The sequence below is a fragment of the Fukomys damarensis genome, unplaced genomic scaffold (genome assembly GCF_012274545.1).
Source record: "Fukomys damarensis isolate Sample0158 unplaced genomic scaffold, DMR_v1.0_HiC HiC_scaffold_4, whole genome shotgun sequence".
NCBI classification, from domain to species: domain Eukaryota; kingdom Metazoa; phylum Chordata; class Mammalia; order Rodentia; family Bathyergidae; genus Fukomys; species Fukomys damarensis.
In genome coordinates, this window is record NW_022900916.1 from 39,409,964 (window position 1) to 39,431,603 (window position 21,640).

General features: G+C 38.0%; 2 protein-coding genes across 2 annotated transcripts in view; one reads left to right on the top strand and one right to left on the bottom strand.

Annotated features, from left to right (window-relative positions):
• LOC104868646 (protein kintoun-like) overlaps nt 1-21,640 on the bottom strand; it is a 21,887-nt gene continuing 247 nt past the window's right edge. Inside the window, 5 exon segments of the mRNA XM_033756011.1 lie at nt 1-433; nt 435-676; nt 736-1,025; nt 1,028-1,154; nt 21,128-21,607. Coding sequence (XP_033611902.1) covers nt 43-433; nt 435-676; nt 736-1,025; nt 1,028-1,154; nt 21,128-21,607 — 1,530 coding nt within the window. The 3' untranslated portion in view covers nt 1-42.
• Znf800 (zinc finger protein 800) overlaps nt 21,515-21,640 on the top strand; it is a 20,009-nt gene continuing 19,883 nt past the window's right edge. The window contains exon 1 of the mRNA XM_010633432.3: nt 21,515-21,588. The gene's annotated coding sequence lies outside the window, so the exon portion shown is untranslated. The remainder of the gene's footprint in view (nt 21,589-21,640) is intronic.

Below are 21,640 nucleotides of genomic sequence, written 5' to 3' on the forward strand. Positions count from 1 at the left end.
AATTTTTTACTTTTAACATTCAAATTCCAAAATTTCATTGAATTAGTCCAAATCATACAGCAAAGAATTCTGAAAACTGAATGCACAATGAGTCACATGATCTTTAATAATTTGCACACTACCGTCCTGTGTATTGATTTCTTCTATGCTATCAAAATCAATTGTATTGTGAATGACAGTTTTGTTTAGTGATGAAGATTGGTGACCTCCGTTGAACTGTTTTCCTTCAGTTATGACACATTCCTTTAAATTATCTTCCTCATTTGAATAAGTAGCACTTTTTTCTTTTACAAATTGAGGTTCCATTTTTGCCTCAGGTAGCTGAGACTTTCCTAGCTGCATTGGAGAAACATCAAGAGGCTCTTGCTGAAAGCCTGCAACTGAACCACAAATATCTATTCCTGGTGCTTTAACTGCTATAGATGAATCTGATTGTAGAGATGGGAAGATGTTCTATATTTTCATTTTCAGTTAGAGAACATCCTTCACTGATTCTTTTTTCCTTTCCTTGAAGCTGATCAGGATTACTACATTCTTTTAACTTGGCATGAATTTGAATCTTCTCATCAGTAACCTGAAGAACTTCAATTACTGCTGGGGCTGGGAGCACTTTCTGTTTGAATGGAGGATTCAGGAACACTTCAAGAAACTCATTAACATTTTCTTCACTGACAACCTTTCCTGTAATCCAGCACTCTGGAGGCTGAGGCAGGAGGATCTCAGCAATTTTGAGGCCAGCCTGGAATACATAGTGAGATCCTCCAAAGAATTGCTGTTTAAACCATAGAACCACTCTTGCCAATGTCCACGGCTCCCTGGAGCTTTGGCCAGCACTACCACTGCATTGTCTGAAGAAATGCTAATCTCAAGTTCTTTGGTACTCAACTTAGTCTCTGGAGCCAACTCCAAGTGGAAGGAATACACTAAGTCTTCAGCGGAGAAATTCACTTTGTACCGGAGGGAATTCAGATCTCCTTGAAGGCTTTGTGGCTGAACCCCGGGCATTTGAACTAGCAGAGTCAGGGATCTTCGTCCTGACTGCACAGCAGGGGAGGACAAGAAGGTTCCCCTGCTCCTGCTCCCGCCAGCGCCTTCGCTTCCAGCGGGAGACTCCCAACCAGCGCCCCAGGATGAAGCACAAGGGGAGCCTCGCCCTGCGTCCCCAGATGAGCTCCCCAGATAAGGCTGCTCCTTCTGCCCACCCGGGGGCGAGCAGGAGGACGCACCCACGCCCAGCTTCACAGAATCTGGGACCAGCTCTTCCTAACTTTACATTTAATATTCGAATCGCCTTTTAAATATTTCTGTCTTGGCCCAGGGAACATTTCTAATTAATGCAGAACTTACGACCTTCTGAGGCATGCCATTCAGTTTTGGAATGGCTTGGTTGGGCAATTCTTTATTGTGTTGCATTGAAATCCATCTTGCTGTGCTTCTCATACCCCAGCAATGATAGGCACATAGAACACAGATAGTTTATTTTCCACCCATCCCCATATATACTTAAAGTCTTTGCTAGCATGGTGAGATCTCCCCATTTTATACATTCCACAAAGGACGTGGTTTCAAGTATTCCATTTTCTGTATGTGTTTAAAAAGTGGTGTATAGACAGATTTCCAGTATTTCAGTATTTTGTAAGTGGGATAATGAATCCAAAGTGCCCAGGGTAGTACCTGGTATATAGTAATAACAACAAATCTTAGCTTTCTTATCCCTTTACCATTACTTTATATTTCTGTTTCTTGGACTTTTTCTCCCTGCCTCTTTTTAACACAAGGGTAGTATAGTGTTTAAAAAGTGGTGTATAGACAGATTTCCAGTATTTCAGTATTTTGTAAGTGGGATAATGAATCCAAAGTGCCCAGGGTAGTACCTGGTATATAGTAATAACAACAAATCTTAGCTTTCTTATCCCTTTACCATTACTTTATATTTCTGTTTCTTGGACTTTTTCTCCCTGCCTCTTTTTAACACAAGGGTAGTATAGAGACAAACCAGTAGATCATAAAATCTCTTCTGTGGACTCTCCTTTAACTTGTAGAAGACAGGATTTTTTTGTCTTAATTTTTTTCCCCTGGTACCAGGGATGTAACTCAGGACCTTGCTCTTACCAGGCTGGCTATGGAAGAAAGGAGCTAAAGGTGTAGGGAAGGTGGGATAGGTAGGGGAAGGGTAATAAGGGAAAAGAAAAAAATGTGAGATAATGAAAAGATGGAAATAAAGTGTTTGTAGATGGGGAGGGGAGGAGAGGGTGAAGGGAGGGCAGGGACAAGGGGAAAAAATGAGAACCAAGACCTGTCATGTAAAAGTACAAGATCCCAACAATGAATGTAACTGTACTGTATACCTAAAATGTACCAATAAACTTAATTAAAGCTGAAAAAAAAGATATACAATATAATGACATTCAGCATTGGAAATTTGCACCTTTACATAATCCATCTTGGTTCTTATTTTCCTCATTCTCTTGCCCTCCCTTCAATCTCTTCACCCCTCTCTTTCTTTGTTTCCATTTTTTCTTTTTCTCATGTTAATTCCATTCCCATCTTCCTTTTCCCCTGTGAATCCCACTTGCCTTTCCCCTTTGTACCTTTTCTTCCCATTTTACATTATCTATTATACCTTTTAGTCCTTATTTACACTTTCAGTTTCTCACACTAGAGAAACTATTCAGTATTTGCATATATGCATCTTATTTATTTCACTTAGGAGTATGGCCTCAATGTGCATCCATTTGGCTATAGATGTCTCTAGTTTCTCATTCTTTATGACTGAGTACTACTCTATTTTATAAAACAACAACAACAACAACACATTTTCCTTGTCCATTCTCCTGTTGATGAAGAGTTGGGCTGCTTCCAAGTTATCATGAATTGTGCTGCATTGAACATGGGTGCACATATATCACTGTGGCATGATTCTTTTACTTCTTGGGGAAGATACCCAGCAGGGGGATAGCAGGGTCAAATGGGACCTCCAACCCTAGTCTTTCAGGCATCTCCATACTAATTCCCACAGTGGTCGCACCAGTCTACACTCCCACCAGCAGTGGAGCAGGGTTCCTCTTTCCCCATAACCCTGCCAGAACTTGTGTTGATTTCATGATTGCAGCCATTCTTTCTAGAGTGGGGTGGAGTCTTCATGTTGTTTTCATTTGCATCTCTCAAATGACCAGTGATGTTGGACATCTTTTCATATATTTATTTGTTATTTCTACTTCTTTGAGAAATGTCTGTTCATTTCAGATGCCCATTTTTAGATTGGGTCTTTAAATCTGGGAGATTTGATTTTTTTCTCATTGAATTTATTGGTACATTTTAGGTATACAGTACAGTTACATGCATCTTTGGGATCTTGTACCTTTACATTACAGGTCTTCGTTCTCATTTTTTCCCTTTCCCCTTGCTCTCCCTTCTGACTGGATAAAGAATGTGTGGTTTTTTCTATAAAATGGAATTCGACTGGGCTGTAAAGAATGAGAAATTAGAGTCATTCATAGGAAAATGGATGCATATTGAGGATATACTTAGAAGTGAAATAAATAAGTCACACATGTGTAAATAGTTTCTCTAGTGTGAAAAACTGTAATTGTACATAAGGATCTTAATGGTATAATTGAGAATGTGAAATTAGGGGAAAGGTTTGATTTTTTTAAGTTCTTTATATATTCTAGATAGTAGACCTTTGTGTGAGGAAGAGCTGACGAAAAGTTTTTCCCACATTGTGTGTTGTCTCTTCACACTGTTGGTTATTTCTCTTGCTGTGCAGAAGCTGTTTAGTAAGAAGATATCCATCCCACTTGTTGATTGTTTGTGCAATCAACTGAGGTTTTATTGATAAAATCTTTTTATATGCCATTGTCTTCAAGAGTTCTACCAAACCTCACTTCCAGCCTGTTTAGTGTTTCTGTTTTAAAATTTAGATCTTTAATGTATTTGGATTTTAGTTTAGTACATGGTGAGAGTACATGGTGAGGTCTAATATTAATCTTAGGCAAGTTGAATCCCAGTTTTTCCAGCACCATTTATTAAAGAGGCTATCTTTCCTCCAGTGAGGGTATTTTGCTCCTTTGTCGAAGATGAGGTGGCTGAATGTGTCTGGACTTGTTTCTGAAACTTTTAATCTGTTTCACTGGTCCTCAAGTCTGTTTCTTTGCCAGTACCATGTTGTTTTTATCACAGTGGCTTTGTAGTATAGTTTCAAGTTGGAGACTGTGATACCCCTACCCTGACTTTATTGCCTAAAATTGCTTTTGCTATTCTAGGTCTCTTGTTCCAAATGAATTTTTGGATTGCTTTCTCAAAGTCTGTGAAATATGCTGCTGGGATTTCAATTGGGATTGCATTGAATCTATATATCAGTTTTGGAAGTATGGCCATTTTCACTATGTTGATTCTTCCTACCCAGGAACAAGAGCTGTCTTTCCATTTTCTTTTTTTTTTTTTCCATTTTCTCATATCCTCTTCAATCTCTTTTTTTTTTAGAGTGTTGCAGTTTTCAGAGAAGAGGTCTTTGACTTCTTATTAGGTGGATTCCTAGGTATTTCAATTATTTGGATGTTACTGTGAAAGGAATTGATTGTCCTATTTCTCTCTCAGTGAGTCCATTTTTTGTATACAGGAAAGGTATTGATTTCTGTGTGCTCACCTTATATCCAGCTAGTTTGCTGAATTTGGCTATTAAATCTAGAAGACTTTTGGTGGAGTTCTTGGGGTCTTCTAAATAGAGTATCACATCATCTGCAAATAGTGACAAATTGACTTCTTCATTTCCTATCTTTATTCATTTTATTTCTTTCTCTTGTCCAATCACTGTGGCTAATGTTTCCAAAACTATATTGAACAGGAGTGGTGATAGTGGATATCCTTGTATTGTTCCTGGTTTTAATGTGAAGGATTTCAGTTTTTGATGACTTAGCATGATATTGGCTGTTGGTTTTTCATAGATGGCTTTCATCAGATTGCGTTAGAGACTCTCTATTGCAACTTTTTGGAGGGTTTTTATCATAAATATGTGTTGGATTTTATCAAATGCTTTCTCTGCATCTATTGAGATGATCATATGGATTTTGTCCTTGGCTCTATTAAAATACTATATTACATTTATTGATTTGCATATGTTGAACCATCCATGCATCCCTGGGATGAATCCCACTTGGTCAGGGTGTATGATCTTAATGATTTCCTGCATTCTATTTGGGAGTATCTTATTAAGGATTTTTGCATCTATGTTCATTAGTGAGATTGACCAATGGTTCTCTTTTTTAGTTGAGTCTTTCTCTGCTTTTGGAATCAAGGTGATGCTTTCTTCCAGGAATTAATTCAGGAGAATTGCTTCCCTTTAAATTTCATTGAAGAGTTTAAACAGGACTGGCAGTAGTTCCTCTCTAAATGTCTTGTAGAATTCAGCAGTGAAGCCATCTGGACCTGGACTTTTCTTAGTTGGTAAGGTTTTAATTATGCTTTCAATTTCATTGATTGATGTTGGGTCATTTAGATTTTTTAGGTCATCTTTGTTCAACTCATAGAAATCTAGGAATCTGTCCATTTCTTCTGTATTTTCCATCTGACTGGTATACAGGTTCTCAAAGTAGATATTGATGATCCTCTGGATTTCTTCTGGGTCTGTTGTAATTTCACTGTTTTCATTCCTAATTGCATGTATTTGGGCCTTTTCTTTCCTTTTTTGATATTTTTGGCCAAGGGTTTGTCAATTTTGTTTATTCTTTTGAAGAGCTAACTCTTGGCTTTATTGATTTTTTGTATTGTTCTCTTAGTCTCCATTGCATTAATTTCTGCCCTGATCTTTATAATTTCCTCCCTTCTATGAGCTTTGGATTTTTCCTGCTTTTCTTTTTCTAGAAGCTTGAGGTTCAGCATCAAGTTGTGTGAGTGAGCTCACTCTGTTTTGCTAAAATGAGTATTCACTGCTGTGAATTTCCCTCATAAGACTGCTTTCATTATATTCTATAGATTCTGATATGTTGTATTGTAATTGTCATTTAATTGTAGGAACTGTCTGATTTCTTCTTTAATTTCCTCTGTGACCTGTTGGTTGTTCAGAAGTGTGCTGTTCAATTTTCATGTCTTTATGAAATCCGTGCAGTTTCCTTTGCTATTGATCTCCAATTTCATTTCACTATGGTCTGATAATATACAGAGGATAACTTCAATTCCTTTGCACTTACTTAAACATATTCTATGAGTGAGTATGTAGTTTATTTTGGAGAATAATCCTTTTGCAGCCAAAAATAATGTATATTCTGATTTTGTGGGGTGGAGCACTCTGTAAACATCTGTTTAGTTCATATGTTGAAGAGTTTGATTGAGTTCTAGTATTTCATTGTTTATTTTTTGTCTGGTTGATCTATCTGTGACAGAGGGGTATTGAAGTTCCCCTCTACTATTATATTAGTGCTTCTTTGATTTTTCATGTCTGTTAGTATTTGTTTTATGTAGTTGGGTACACTAGTGTTTGGTGCATATATGTTTGTGATTGTCATCCATACCTCCTGGATTTTTCCCTTTAGAAAGATGTAATGGTTCTTCTTTGTGTCTCTTAATTAGTGTTGGCTTGAAATCCACTTGATCTTCAAAAGGGATAGCTACTCCTGCTTTTGTGGGGGTTCCTGTCACATGGAGGATTGTTTTTCATCCTTTAACTTTCATTCTCTGAGTTCCTTTTTGAGTTAAGTGTGTTTTTTGTATGCAGCATATTGTTGGATTGTGCTTCTTGACCCATTCTGTCAGTCTATTTCTTTTGATTGGTGAATTGAGACCACTAACATTGATGGTTATGACTGATATGTATGGACTTATCCTTGTCATGATCTTTTCCTGTTGTTGGATTCTCCCCCTTAGCATTTAATTTCTTATCCTGGCTGATGAATTTGTGCTGCTTGGCTTACTTTGGTTGTGATCCCCATTGTCTTTTCCTATGATATTATTTTAAAGTTTTTGGAGTGCTGGTTTAGTATTCATGAAGCTCCTAAGGTGCTTTTTGTCATAAAAGTATCTTTTTTTAAAAATTGTTTTTCTCATTGAGTTTATTGGTACATTTTAGGTATACAGTGCAGTTACATTCATCATTGGGATCTTGTACCATTATATGGCAGGGCTTGGGTCTCATTTTCCCCCCTTATCCCTGCCCTCCCTTCACCCCCTCCTCCCTTCCGTATTGACAAATAATTTATTTCTATTTTTTCATTTTCTCATTTTTTTTCTTTTCCCTTATTACCTTTCCTCTACCCTTCCCATTTCCCCTACACCTTTAGTTTCTCTGGTGGGAAAAACTATAATGGTACATAAGATCCTAATGATATAATTGACAATGTGAAATAGGAAGAAAAGGGCTAAAGGTGAAAGTATTTTATTTCTCCATCAATTTTGTTTTTTTGTTTGTTTGTTTTTGTGTGTGTGTGTGTGTGTGTTTTTTTTTGGAGACTAACCTGGAACTCACTATGTAGCCCAGGCTGGTCTTGAATTCACAGTGATCCTCCTGCCTCAGCCTTCCAAGTGCTGGAATTACAGGTGTGCACCACCATACCTGGCTTTTCCATCAATTTTTAAAGATAGTTTTGCATGGTGCATCAATCTGGGTTGGAGGTTTTTTTCCTTTAGGGCTTGAAATACATCATTCCATGCTGTTCTTGCCTTGTGTGTTTGTACTGAGAAGTCTGCTGTGATTCTGATCTGCTTTACTTTGCACGATTTGTTTTTTTTTCTGTAACTGCTTGTAGACTCTTGTTCATCTGTTGAGTTTCTGGAATCTTAACTATTATATGCATACGTATAGATTTTTTTTTTATTATGGCTAGTTGGAGTCCTATAAGCCTCAGTTATCTGTATGTCAAGTTCTTTCCCCCTATTTGGGAAGTTTTCTGCCATTACTTCAGTGAACATTTTTTAATGTCAACTACACTTTCTCCTATTTCTTCATTGAATCTGATCAATGTTATGTTATTCTTCTTTGAATCATCTAGCAGCTGCTGGGTTGCTTTCTTATGGTCCCTTACTATTTTTAAGAGATTTTTCTTTTCCTGGTCATTAATTACAATCTTATCTTCTATATCTGAAATTCTGTCCTCACATCAGTGCATTCTCTGGTGTAAACTTTCAATGGAGTTTTTAATCTCCTAGAAATTTGTTTGCATCTGTTTTATGGATTCCATTTGTTTCCTATGTTGGGATTCCATCTTGTTTCTCAGCTCCTCTATTTTTAAAAATCTGTCTGCTCTAGATTTATTAATCATGTCTTGTACTAAGGGCACAGTCTCTGCTGTTATCTGAGATTTTCTCCAGGTCCTCTTTCATTTCCAGTTCAGGGAGTTCAGGTGGTTCAGTATCAGACTGTTCCATCTTGTTTCCTTTTGGGGTTGCCTTATGTGATCTGGAAGTCTGGTTTTGAATTTATTTCCATGTCTTCTCATTTCAACAGATGCAGAATGCTATGCCTTTCTTAAGGCAACTTTTTGCTCACCCAGTGGTCTTCAGTTCTCAGGAGGCCACTGAGCAGGCTTTACTCTGCTGCTCCCCTGTATACCAATTCCTGGGTTTTGAATGGTGGCCTTCTAGATTTCTGAGCTGACCTGTTGTCTGGGCGGGCTTCTAAAGCCTGAGCACATTTGGGATGGTATCTAGGTGTGCGTCTCACTGGGGCCTCTATGTAGCTATTGTCTGGGGGCATCTTTGGCTGGTGGCTGTGTATCCCAGGTCCTTTCATCTGCATAGGCTTCTGGCTAGGGTCTCCATGCACTTATCAATGGTATCAGGGTGAACCTTTAGCTGTTGTTTGTGTATCTGTGTAGTCCTTTTTCAGGTGGGCCCTTGTCTGAGACTGATGGTATTGCAGGACTTTTGACGAAGCTTGCACATCTGGGCAGGTCTTTTCTAGGCAGGCCTGTGGCTTGGGCATCTCTGCCCACACCTCTGGGGTTGGGGCAGGGGCCTGGCTGGGATCTGCCTGCAGCTGTTCCACTTTGGTCCACACAGGTGCTCCATGGGATGTGCACTCACTTACTGATGCTATGGAGGAACTCTGGATGAAGGGTGTGCAGCTCTTTTCTATTTGGGCCACAGCTTGGACACATGTGCCTGAACCTCTGGGGTGAGGGCAGGGCCCTGTCTGGGATCAGCCTGCAGCTGAGCCACTCTGGTCTACACAGCTGCTCCCCTGTATGTGCACTGGCTTACAGATGGTATGGTGGAACTCTGGATCAATAAAATAGACTTAAGTGAAATAAATCAAACACAAATGTGGAAATATCGCATTGTCTGTCTGGTGTGAGAAACTGAAAGTAAAAACAAAGACCAAAATGGCATGGGATTTGTATATAATCTATCCAGATCTTCCCACAGATTTTAATTACCTCTGGATTACATCTAACACCCAATATTCTGTAAATGCTATGTAAATAGTTGTTATATTAAATTCTTTAGTAACAGGAAAGATAACTGAACATAGTATCTTTTAGTACATAAATTCTGTACATTTTCCCATGCTCTAAAAGAGAGGAATCACTCTACGACAAACTATAGTACTAAATGTTACACAGTTTTCTCAAATCATTGATTAAAAAAAAAGAAAGAAAAGAAACATAGGACATTAGTGTGTTTTAAAAATGTACAAATTCAGATAGATGAAATAATTTGTGCAAACTCACAGAGATGGTTTTTCAATGAAAAAACTTAGGATTTTGATTCTGTTTGACTATTTAAGCCTATCAGACTCAAAACCCTTGGTCCTGGGTAGATATTGTTGAAGTCCGCACAGTAATGACATCTTCATCTTATAAAATTTATGCAACAATAGAGACATTTAACAAAAACACAAATGAAACCTTAAAAAAACTTTTGAGAAATGTACAGCAACTGTGTTCCCTTGAGTGAAACTCTGGGGTCTGCCACATTAAAAGCACATTTAACTTTGATCCACTTTCCCTCCAAAGTCATTTATATTAGGAAAGCAAGTGAAAATAGATTTAAGTGTTCCCTCACAAAGTACCAAGAAGAAAGTGTCCACAGGAATGTTGGAATATATCTGTAATATCAGCAGTTTGTGAGGCTGAGGCAGGAGAATCTCAAATTCAAACACTGCCTGGGTATTTCAGCAACTTAGTTAGACTTTGTTTCAGAATTAATAAAATGAAGTAAGTTTGGGGGGATAGCTCAGTACAAAAGCCCCACGTTCAGTTCTCAGTACTGTCCCCTCACCCCAAAAAAGGAAAGAAAAAAAATAGAAAGTTTTGTTTCACACCAGTGAAAGCAATGATGTTGAATCTAGTACCTAGGTGTGAATGAATTTAACATTGTCTGACAGCTCAGGGCCTGCCTAGAATCTGGACACTGGGATTCATTGCACTTTCTCCCAACTCTACCTTACTGGAAGGACTGCTTTCTTGATGTCCTTTTTCAAAACCTGCCACCAGTCTAATATTTTCTTTACCACACAGATGACAATCATAGCACTGAAATTGCTGTGTAGACAGTATGTCAATAGCTGAGAAGAAACACCTAGCAACCTACCTGATTTTATGTACTGTATCTTCACGTGCTCTGATTCTAGCAATATCTCAGATTCAAACTTTCATTGAAAAATTAGAAAGTGTATGAGAAAAATTAATATCAATTTAAAAAATGGAAAATGGGATCATTTCATATATCAGGATACCATTTTAGAAACTGTTGAAAAATCAGAGAAATATATGTGTTTTAAGTTATAATTTTGTTTTATTCTATATGTTCAACTGGAGCTAAGACCTGAGGCATGCATATGGTGTGAATATGGCTAAATTCCCACAAGTCAAAAATGAACATCTTTACGGATACTTGGTCACCAGAGGTAATATAATCTTACTTTTCCAGAGATTTCTGAATGACAGTTTTGATCAAGATGCAAATGGAGGTAAAGTGACAGTTTCATGCACATTAAAGAGCTAACTTCATTCACTTTTACTTGATCTTCAAACTTGTTTTGCAAATAAATTCCCTTGCCCACTTGGAGAAGCAGTTGGGCGAAAGGATGACAAATTCAAAATGCCTTTTGATGTTTTGATAGCAAATACAAAACTCTGCAGTGATTTCCTATCAGACTGCATCTTATAATATTGACATGATTTAGGATGAATTATATTCCTAATACTGTATATAACAATAGATAACCCTACTAGGCACTTTTACAAAATTGGTCTTGGTAATATTATAATATTTACTTTGAAAAAAATAACAGATGTAGAATGGCTGCTATCAAGAAATCACACAATAACAAATGTTGGTGGGGTTGTGGGGAGAAAGGAACCCTGCTCCATTGTTGGTGGGGGTGCAAACTGGTGCAACCACTATGGAAATCAATATGGAGATACCTCAAAGAGCTGGGACTAGAGGTTCCATTTGACCCAGCCATACCTCTGCTGGGTATCTTTCCAAAAGATTTAAAAGAAACATACCACAGTGATATATGTGCACCAATGTTTACAGTGGCACAGTTTGTAATAGCTAAAACTTGGAAACAGCCCATTTGCTCATCTGTTGGAAAGTGAATAAAGAGGTGTTTCTATAAAATGGAATACTACTCAGCCATAAAGAATGAGAAATTAGTCATTCATAGGAAAATGGACACATATTGAGGATATACGCCTAAGTGAAATAAATAATTCACAAGTGTAAATACAGAATAGTTTCTCTGGTGTGAAATACTGTAATAGTACACAAGATCCTAATGGGATAATTAAGAGTGTGAAATAGGAAGAAAAGGGCTAAAGGTTTAGGGAAAAGGGGAAGGGTAGGGGCAAGGAAATGAGGGAAAAGAAAAAATATGAGAAAATGAAAAAAATGGAAATAAATAGTTTGTTAATGGGGAGGGGAGGAGGGAGGTGAAGGGAGGGCAGAGACAAGGGGAAAAAATGAGAACCAAGTGAAGGTACAGGATCCCAGTAATGAATGTAACTGTATTGTAGACCTAGATTGTACCAATAAACTCAATAAAAAGGAAAAAAAATAACAGATGTTTCTTCATCATCTATTATTATCAACTCATTAATTCAAGTGAGTTGGAACCTGATGGTACAAATACTCTCTCCCCATCGCTGCAATGCTGCTGTTGTCTTCAAGACCAACTCTCAGATACCTTAAACGTTGCATGGCTTTTATAGTCCCTCTTATACCTGCCTTATTAAGAAAAAAATATACTTTTAAAATACCTTCGTTATTAGACTGGAAATTCCTTATTAGACTAGAAACTCCAAGCATATAAGAACTTCCTTTCTTATTCATAGATATATTCCTAGAAGTAGCACATAGGTGCTAAGTTTTTGTTGACTAAAGGGAAGAGACCTTAGCTTATTCATTCATACATTTTCAGTTTGCCCAGATGTTTGGAATATAATATTTAGTACATGTTTGAATGGATTGCTGGTAACAAATTAATATCCAAAGTAATTGTAAACTTTTTCTAACTTCACATTATGCATAGATTAAAAGCCAGTTTCTAGTTACATAACTGATCATTAATTCATTCTTTTCTTTTTCAAGACAAGGTCTTGCTATGTGGCTCACAATGGCCTTGAACTCACAATGTAGCCCAGGCTGGCCTCAAACTTCCAGTGATCCTCCTGCTGCAGCCTCCTGAGTGCTGGCATTGCAGGCTTGTACCACCGTGTTGGGCATTGTTTTCTTTTTATATTACAATTTAAATTCAATTAACTTTTACTCTCTCTTACTTCTGCGTTGACAGTGATAATTTCTAAAACCTAGCTAGAATTATCAAGATTATGTTTAAAAAGAGTTTTTTATAATTAAACCATTTTTACATTCCCATGAATTACTGGTCTAAAAGGAAAAATAGTAACTATACAGTGGAGAAATTGACTATCCATTAAGCCAGTGATTAGGATTAATATCAGATTTCACATTACCTCTAGATAAGATACCCTGAGAAAGACATGACATCACTAATGTTGCATTCCACTAGAGTATTCACTAAGAAATGTATAAACTCAATCTTGTCATGAAGAAATATCAGACAAATCCACATTAACACATTCTATGAAAAAACTGGCCTGTATTCTTCAAAATGTCATTGTCATGAAAAACAAAGCCTTAAGAACTGTTCTATGTTAAAAGAAAGTAGAGACATAACACCTAAATGTGCTATATAATGCTAGATTGGGTCTTACACTTGAGAAATACGGTTCATAAAAGACATGAAATAGACTATAGATTAATAATTTTTAAAATCAGTGTTAATGTCTTGATTTGGATAATTGTACTGTGTTATGTAAGAGAACAATTCCTTCTTTCAGAAAGTACTTGCTGAAATAATAAGTGATAAAAGAGCACTTTGTGTGTAACCTCCTCTCAGATGGTTCTAAAAAGGTATATATATATATATATGGAAGAAGAAGGTGGGCTGAGAAAAAGTAATAATCAAGTTTAAGGAGGAAGACCAAGAGTTGGAGGGTGAGGGAGGGTGGGATGGGTAAGGGATGTAAAAAAATGGAGATGTGTTATGTATACGTGCTAACTCTCCCCGAAGGAAGTAATCATTACATACTACAAACATGTAGTAATAGAAATAAAAAATTTAAAAATTAGTTTAAAACAGCAGCAACAACAAAATAACTACTCAACAAAAAGAAAACAGCTTTTTACATGATGACCAGTAGTTTCAAGTATTCAACTATGTCATATGTCTTACTGGCTTTCTAATTCTACACCATACTAGGTTCCTTTAGTTGCCCTTGTATGATTGCTACCTATACAGAAAACAAAGTCATGTCAGACCAAGACCTAACTAATGAAGCCGCTAAAACTGACTTTCCTCACTGAATTTTTTATGTTAATTGCAAAAATGAGTATTGTCGATAGTTCTTCTTAAGTCTGATAGAAATGAAAAGTCATTCACTCAAGCCCATCCAGTAACTTTTAATAATTGCTTATTATGTGCCAAGGTATGTGCTGGGTGATGGTCAAACAGAGAGAAATAAGTTATGGTCTGGGTTCCTCAGGAATTCAGAGTGATGACAGAGTCACACCAGGCACTTAATCAAAATGGTGGACTGAAAGAGCAGGAGGATAGAGCAATTAACTGTCTGTGGGAGCCAGAGGTAGGACTTGAAGGATGGAGTAAGAGTTTTCCAGGTGAAAGGGAAGAATATTTCTAGGTATGAGGACTAGCATGTACCAAAAAACAAAGCCCCTAAAAAGTTCAGTAATCATTTCTCATTTCGTGCCAGATATAGTTTAGAAACATTAAAAGTTAGTTCAGCTACTGAAAATATTTTTGCAAAATATCTTTCTTAAAAGCTAGTCAACATAAGTCTTAGCTTTCTTAATTGTTATAAAGCATAAAAATCTACAAAACTAGCAATAACCCCACATATTAGCTTTCCATTACTGTGACAAAATACCTGAGAAAAACAAAGAAAAATTTATTTTTGGCTCACTTGACTTCAGAGGTTTCAGTGCATGGCTGATTTGCTCCATTGCTGTGCCAAGGCAAAAACACCATGGTGGAAAGGTGTGGTGGGTGAAAGCTGCTGATGTCACGGGAGCCAGGTGGTGGTGGTGGTGGGAGAGGGGGAAGATGCCAGAAAAAGGTACAGGGACAAGCTGTATCCTTTAAAAGGCATGACCCCAGTGACCCGCCCTCTCCAACTAGGCCTCAACTGCTAATCGCCCATCTAGCTATTCACTCATCAGTGGCTTAGTTAATTGATGAAACTGACTTCCTTATGATCCAATCACCCCTCTAGATCCCACCTCTGAGCACCGCTGCATTGGGTATCAAGCCTTCAATACATGAGCTTGTGGGGGACATTCCAGATCTATACCATTCCAAACTATACCACCCTAAACCGGATCTCCCCATTCAGTACCACTTTTCAACCTTCTCCTTTTCCTCATAATCACTGTTAGGTTATTTTAATAGTTGCTATAGGGTTTATAAGACACCTCTTTACCTATTATGGTCTGCTTCCAGTGAAACACCACTTCACATATAGTATAAGCCACTATTCTGGTTTATTTATGTCTTTGATATTTATATTTCTAAACAGCATATAGCCAAACATTTTCAAAAGAGTGAAAACACACAAAAATGCATAACTGACAACTCAATGATCTACTACAAGACCAACACACACACACACACAGAACCATTATACCGCTACTGAGTTCGGCTTGTTTCTAACTAAGGTCACGGTTTTCCTTATGCGTATTTCTAATCAGTCACTATGAATTCTTTCCTCCCCAGACTACTGCTGATTACTTTTATGGAATTCTATAGTCTGTGTGGAATCATGTAGTCTACATATATTTTGTGTCTAACTTCTTTCACTGCAAATCGGTTTTTGAGATTCATCTATGATCATATGCAGTCAGAATTATTTCATTTTTAATAATGTCCTATTGTGTAAATTTACAATAATTTATTCATTGTTGATGGTTACATTGTTGTTTTTGGATATCATGAATAAAGCTGCTATGAAGGTTTCTACATTTTGGTAAACATGTGCATGCCTTTCTGGTATAAAACTTACTGGTTCCCAAGTTAGAGGAATCTTCAAATTTAGAAGAAAAAGTCAAGCAGCTTTCCGAAATGATTGTCCACTGTAAACTCTCACCATTAGGTTTGAGGATTTCCAATAGTTTCATATCCTTTTGCTGAGAATTCCAAATGAGCAATTGGAATTGTCTTTTTAGTTTTAGCAATTCTGATGGTTATGTAGCAATAGCTCATTGTGGCCTTACTTTGAAACTTCATTAAAAGGACAACATATTTTAATATTTTTCATTACAGAAAATTGTCATTGTGCACAAAATAAGCAAAACTGTTATGAATCTTCCTGTTTTTATCATACAATCCCACCTATTATCAACATTGTCATTCTTTTATTTTCAATACTTTCACTCGAATTCACCCCTACTCTATTATTTTTTACCCTTTTTAAAATTGTGTCATACATTGGAGAATGTTAATGACACAATTTTAATAAACTGAAACCCCCATGTAATCAACACCTCTATCATCTTCCTTTAAAATTTCCTCACACTCTAAACCCACCCAATGTAATCTTTGCTTCATTGATTTCTACAAGGGGGAAGAGGTCCAGTGTTTGGAAAATGAAGTATGTGGAGTTGTGGGAATGCCAGGTACAGGGCATTGTGCTCTGTATTTGAGATCTTTCTGGGTCCTTTCTGAGTTGACGGATTTCTTACAGTCCTGGAGGTCGGTTGGTGAACTGACTGAAGCTCAGGAGAGTCTCTCACTTGCTCAGAGATACAAGTCTAGTAAATGGTGGACATAGGGCACCTGGATTTTTCTGACTCCAAAACATCTATTCCTTTTATTAATGCTTATTAAGATTTGACTTGTTCATGAATGTAGCTGGCCGTCAGGAGGGATTTGAGTTGGGCAGTAACAAAAGATTTGTTTGAACTGTAATTCTGTTGATGGTGTGGAATATTAGAGTGAAGGAGAGATTGGGGAAAGAGACCGTGCCTCAGATTACAAGGTTTGGGACTAGGAGATAGTACACACAGAGAAAGGAAGCTGTTTTACTGATATAATAGCTTACAGTTCTAGATTAAACATTGAGGATAAGTGAAAGAAACCGTGAACACATTTTCATTCCTTTGCATCTTTGCATATGCTCCTCTGACTCCAAGGCTTCTACCTTGAGCACCTGACTGGATAGAAACACTATTATTAAAATAGGGAAGAAGAACAGATTTGTTGAGAAGAAAATTCACTTTTGGTTCTGCTTATTTTGAGAAGCCTGGGGAAATTCAGATAGTTTGTGTTATAGACAGTTGGCAATAGGGATTCCAGGGACAGATTTGAACTAGGGACAAATTTTTAGGAATCAGTATATGTGGCTTGAAGTATATAGGCTCTGAACTCAGATCTAGGATTAAATCTGAGCTCAGAAACCAATGGTTTCTCTTTTTTTGCATTTTGGGTTTTTTTTTTTTTTTTTTTTTTTTTTTTTTTGTAAAATGGAATGTCTAACCTAGGATCTTTGTAAGGATTCAATGAATATTGTATGAATTTAGTAATGAATTTATTATTAGCTATAGTGATTGCAATACAGACTTCCTATGAAAAAACTCCATTATAACAAGAAGCATCTCTTTTCCTTTCATGGAATTCACTTAGACGCTACATGAAATGCATTTGAGCAACACACCTGTAAAGTATAGCTTTAGTGTTCCCAAATCAGCGTGGTGCATGGCCAGCAAGTATGCCTTTAGTACAAGGCCATGTGGCTTAGTCACTTTTCCACTGATGGATACAATACTCAACACCCACAACTTACAGAAGGTGAGGTTTATTTTGCCTCATAATTTTAGCCCATGGTTGGCTGGCTCAAAGAAAGAAATGGTACGGCTGTGGGTGTAACAGGGAGGGGAGCTGCTTACATCATGGTGGTGAGGAAGCAGAGAAAGAAGGGAGGAGCCAGGGACAGGAATACACCCTTCCAGGTCATGCCCCAGTGACTCACCTCCAACCAGGCTCCACCTTCTAACAGCACGTTCTTGCAGGGATGAATCCACTGATGAGTACAGCGTCCCCATGATCTAATTACCTTTCACAAACATGAGAATCTGGGGGACACTCTAGCTCTAAATTGAAACACTATGCCATGGGGTTTCCCAGTAGGCAGCATATTGCTAGGGCTGCAGCCCAATTTCCTCTTTTAAAAATGAACCCTTTGATAAATTTTCATTTTTATTAGTATATTTGTGGTAGTTACCACATTCATCATGGTGAGTTGGCATGTGTGCACAATGCATCTTAATTCTTCATAAGTCCTCTCTCCCCTTCATCCCTTGGTCCCCTTCCCATTTGCAAAGGATCTCCCTGTCTGCTAGTATCTTTTGTTTTGCTCTTTTATTTACATAAAATAAGCATTTTATGGAAAGCATTATCTTCTTTTTTATGTTGTTTCTATACAACTGAAAACATATCAACAATTTAACGTTTGTTCCTCTAAAGCAATTTGTCTGTGGCCCTTTCTAATCGCTCAGCCCCTATTCTGGCCCATAATTAGATCCTTATGTTATTGTGGATTTACTTATATATTGTAAAATGCAAAAACCAGGGTGGCTCAGCACTCAGTTGTAGGGTCTGTGTGACAGAGAGAAGCAGTGCTAGCAAATCTGGACCATGGTATGCAGATCCTATAGGAACTGTGTATATGAGATACTCTTTACTTGATGTTGGAGTTTGATGCTGTATTTTAAGAATGGATCTTAAAAAAGGGCTAAAGGTGTAGGGAAAGTGGGAAGGGTAGGGAAAAGGTAATAAGGGAAAGGAAAAATATGAGAAAATGAAAAAATGGAAATAAAGTGTTTGTAAATGGTGAGGGATGGAGCGGGTGAATGGAGGGCAGGGACAAGGGGAAATAATGAGAACCAAGACCTGTCATGTAAAGGTACAAGATCCCAGTAATGAATGTAACTGTACTGTATACCTAAAATGTACCCATAAACTCAATGAGGAAAAAAAAAGAATGGATCTTAAAGCAACACAATGAGAAAAATAAGTCTAGTCAGCAAAGTTAGACATTGCCGGTTTGTCTATAGATGACCACCAAATTAACCTGTCACAAAATATGCTGTTCATAAAAATAATACCAACTATGTAAAAATCAGGTTAAATAAGCTGTTACTGTTCTTGAAATGATTATATACTGATAGATCCTACGTATATCACTTCAATAGTTCCTTTGACTCCTATAGTGTGTTCTTCTTCATGTGACTTTGCTGCTTCTCTCATCAAGGAGAACCTTTATCTCCAGGTCCTGCATCTGTGCTGGCCTTTTGATCTGCTTTGACAATAGCATGTGGTAGACATGACGTGTAATTTCAGAGCTTAGGGCTTCAAGAGGTCTTGCAAGTTCCTCACTGGCTTGGCATGCTGCCACCACATAGGACGCCCAGGATTTCCTCCTGGAGGAGGAAAGGCTCCAAGGAGAGAGAACCAGTCAGCAGTCAACACCGGCTCCAGTCATAAACACACTCATTCAGGCCATTGGATGACTCCAGCAGCTGTGTGACTCCACACAGGGCCAGCCCAACCAAGCATAGATGTGATGGTTTTAAGCCACAAATTATGGGTGCTTTGTTAGGCATCAATTGTTTATATTTGCATATATGTATATATGATAGTTTTCTCTCATCTTGAGGATGAAGGAGAATACTTTAAATTTTAAAGTAGATTAGGGTTAATTATTAGGATATACTTCTAGGCTTATAAAGATCAAAAAGTGATGCTATAATGATACGTTAACCTAGGTTGCTGCATGAACAATGACATGGAAGCAGATTTTTTTTTTTCTGGGATTGTTTGTGTACAGTTTTAAGAGGTAAGGTGGTAATTCTAGATTGTGTCCAGAGTCCCTTTAAATTCTAGAGGCATACCAGGCTTGGTGGCACAGTCCTGTAACTCCAGGACTCTGAGAGGTTGACAGAGGGAAATTACAAGTTCAAGCTCAGCCTAGGCAACCTGGCAACTTAGTGAGACCTCTGTCTCAAAATAAAAAAGGGCTAAAGATTTAGCTTAGTGCTAAGGCCCTGGATTATGTCCTTAGTACCACAAAACAAACAACCTAGGTAGGGCCCTCTGAAATTTCAGTTCAATTCTTGTGATTTAGCAACTCTCTTTCTACATCATGTACCTAAACATACCTATTTATTTGATTATTTTGCAGCACTGGGGATTGAATCCAGGGCCTTCACACTGAGCTTCATCCCCAGTCCTTTTAAAATGTTTTGAGACAAGGACTTACTAAGTCACTATGTTACTCAGGTTAGGCTTGAAGTTGCCTCAGCATTCTCGAGAGCTGGGGTTACAGGTGTGCACTACACCTGGAAATACTTTCCATGACTGGCAGGATTCACTGATTTCATTTTTCATATACAATGCGATCCAAAACAATCATGGTATAGTGAAGTCAATACAGCACAATGGCCAAGTTCATGAGTTTCAGGGCCAAACTGCTTGGGTTCAGATGCTTACTCAACAGCCTATCATCAGCTGCAACCGTGATAAATGATGTAATCTCTTTGCCTCAGTTTCCCCACTCACAGAATGGATAGCACAGACCCCACTGTGTTGATAGGATAATGAGCTAATACTTGAATTTAAAACATATTAGCAACTCAATACACTCAGATACTAGTATTGTCTTTATGTTGCAGTTGGAAGTTTTCTAGATCTTGAACTCAGTTCTATTACTGACCTTGGGTACATATTACTCTCTCTGGTTTTGTTTTCTAAGTTATAAAATAAGGTTTACTAGATAACTTCCAGGATTTATTTTTATCATTTAAATTCTATGATTCAGTGTTTAATATTTTATCAAAATGTACTCTTTAATCTTATCTCAAAATTTAAAAAGACTAAAACTTATGTTAGCAAGCAATTCTGAAGGTGTTCTGAAATAAAAATATTTTACTCCTGCAGTGGTGTGTTGGCACAAGCCTGTAATGCTAGCATTTTGGGAGGATGATGCAGGAGGTTCAAGCCCAGCTCAGGTAACTTAGTGACTTAGGAAGACTGACTCTCAAACATGTACATAGTCTGGGGATGCAGCTCAGTGCTAAGGCCTTGGGTTCAATACTCAGGACGATGATTCATTTTTTTACAAAATGTGATTTTATTGGCTGCACAATAGACCCTATTATATAGAAGTGTTATATTTTATTGCATATTACTTTGTAATGTGTGTCATTTTATATTTCACTTTGATATTGGCTGATGGTACAGATAAATATGATTTTGTATGGCCGGTTTAGTGTGATCATTTTTCTATCCTTCTATTGATCCCGTCTGTAATCCAGCTGATACGAAGCCCAAAAAATGCTCTTTTCAACATTTTTGCCATAACAATCCTATCAACTTACAATCTTTCAGGTTTTGAAAATGGATTTCGGTCACTCTTTTCCCCCAAACACACCGAACACATGCACTAAAATATACTTTAGGAGCCCGCGAACCGACGGTTTAAGACAACTGCGAAGGTTTTCAGTATTTTTGGGTAACGGAAGATAAGACAGGCAAATGTGTTTTCTTTCCTCTCAAAATTTCCTGCCCGACAGTGGACACATATTTGCTTCCAGTCACCAAGTGCAAGAATTCCGTACTTTGAGTTAAGGAAAGGGGGGACAGCCACTCTTCGAGGAGAAGCGGCCCTGGGTTTGCACGTTTGACAGAGGAAGGCGAGCTTCGGGGATTTTCCAAGCAGGACGCGGGAGCCCGGAGAAGGGAAAGTGCGTACAGCCCACGTGATCCAACTTCACTTTCGGGTTCTACCACCGAGCCCGCTGGAATCAAACCGCTCCGCTGCCAATAAATTGTTTTCTTCCCAATCGTCGGATACAGAACCAGCATCCCCAAGTTCAAGGAGGCTCCGTTCCAAAAACTGATGGCTAGGAAAACACAAAAGTTCGACTCGTGCCGCTGATAAACGCGCTGACAGCCTTTCGGATCACTCCTCCTCAACGCCTCACTCTCGTCTGCCAAACCCTTCGCTGGTTTCCCCCGGGCATTTCCAGCGTCCCCGATTCGGTTCCGCGGACCGAAAGGTGAGAGCAACACTTTGGTCTCGGAGCAGTGCGCGTGCCGGCGCGGATGCGC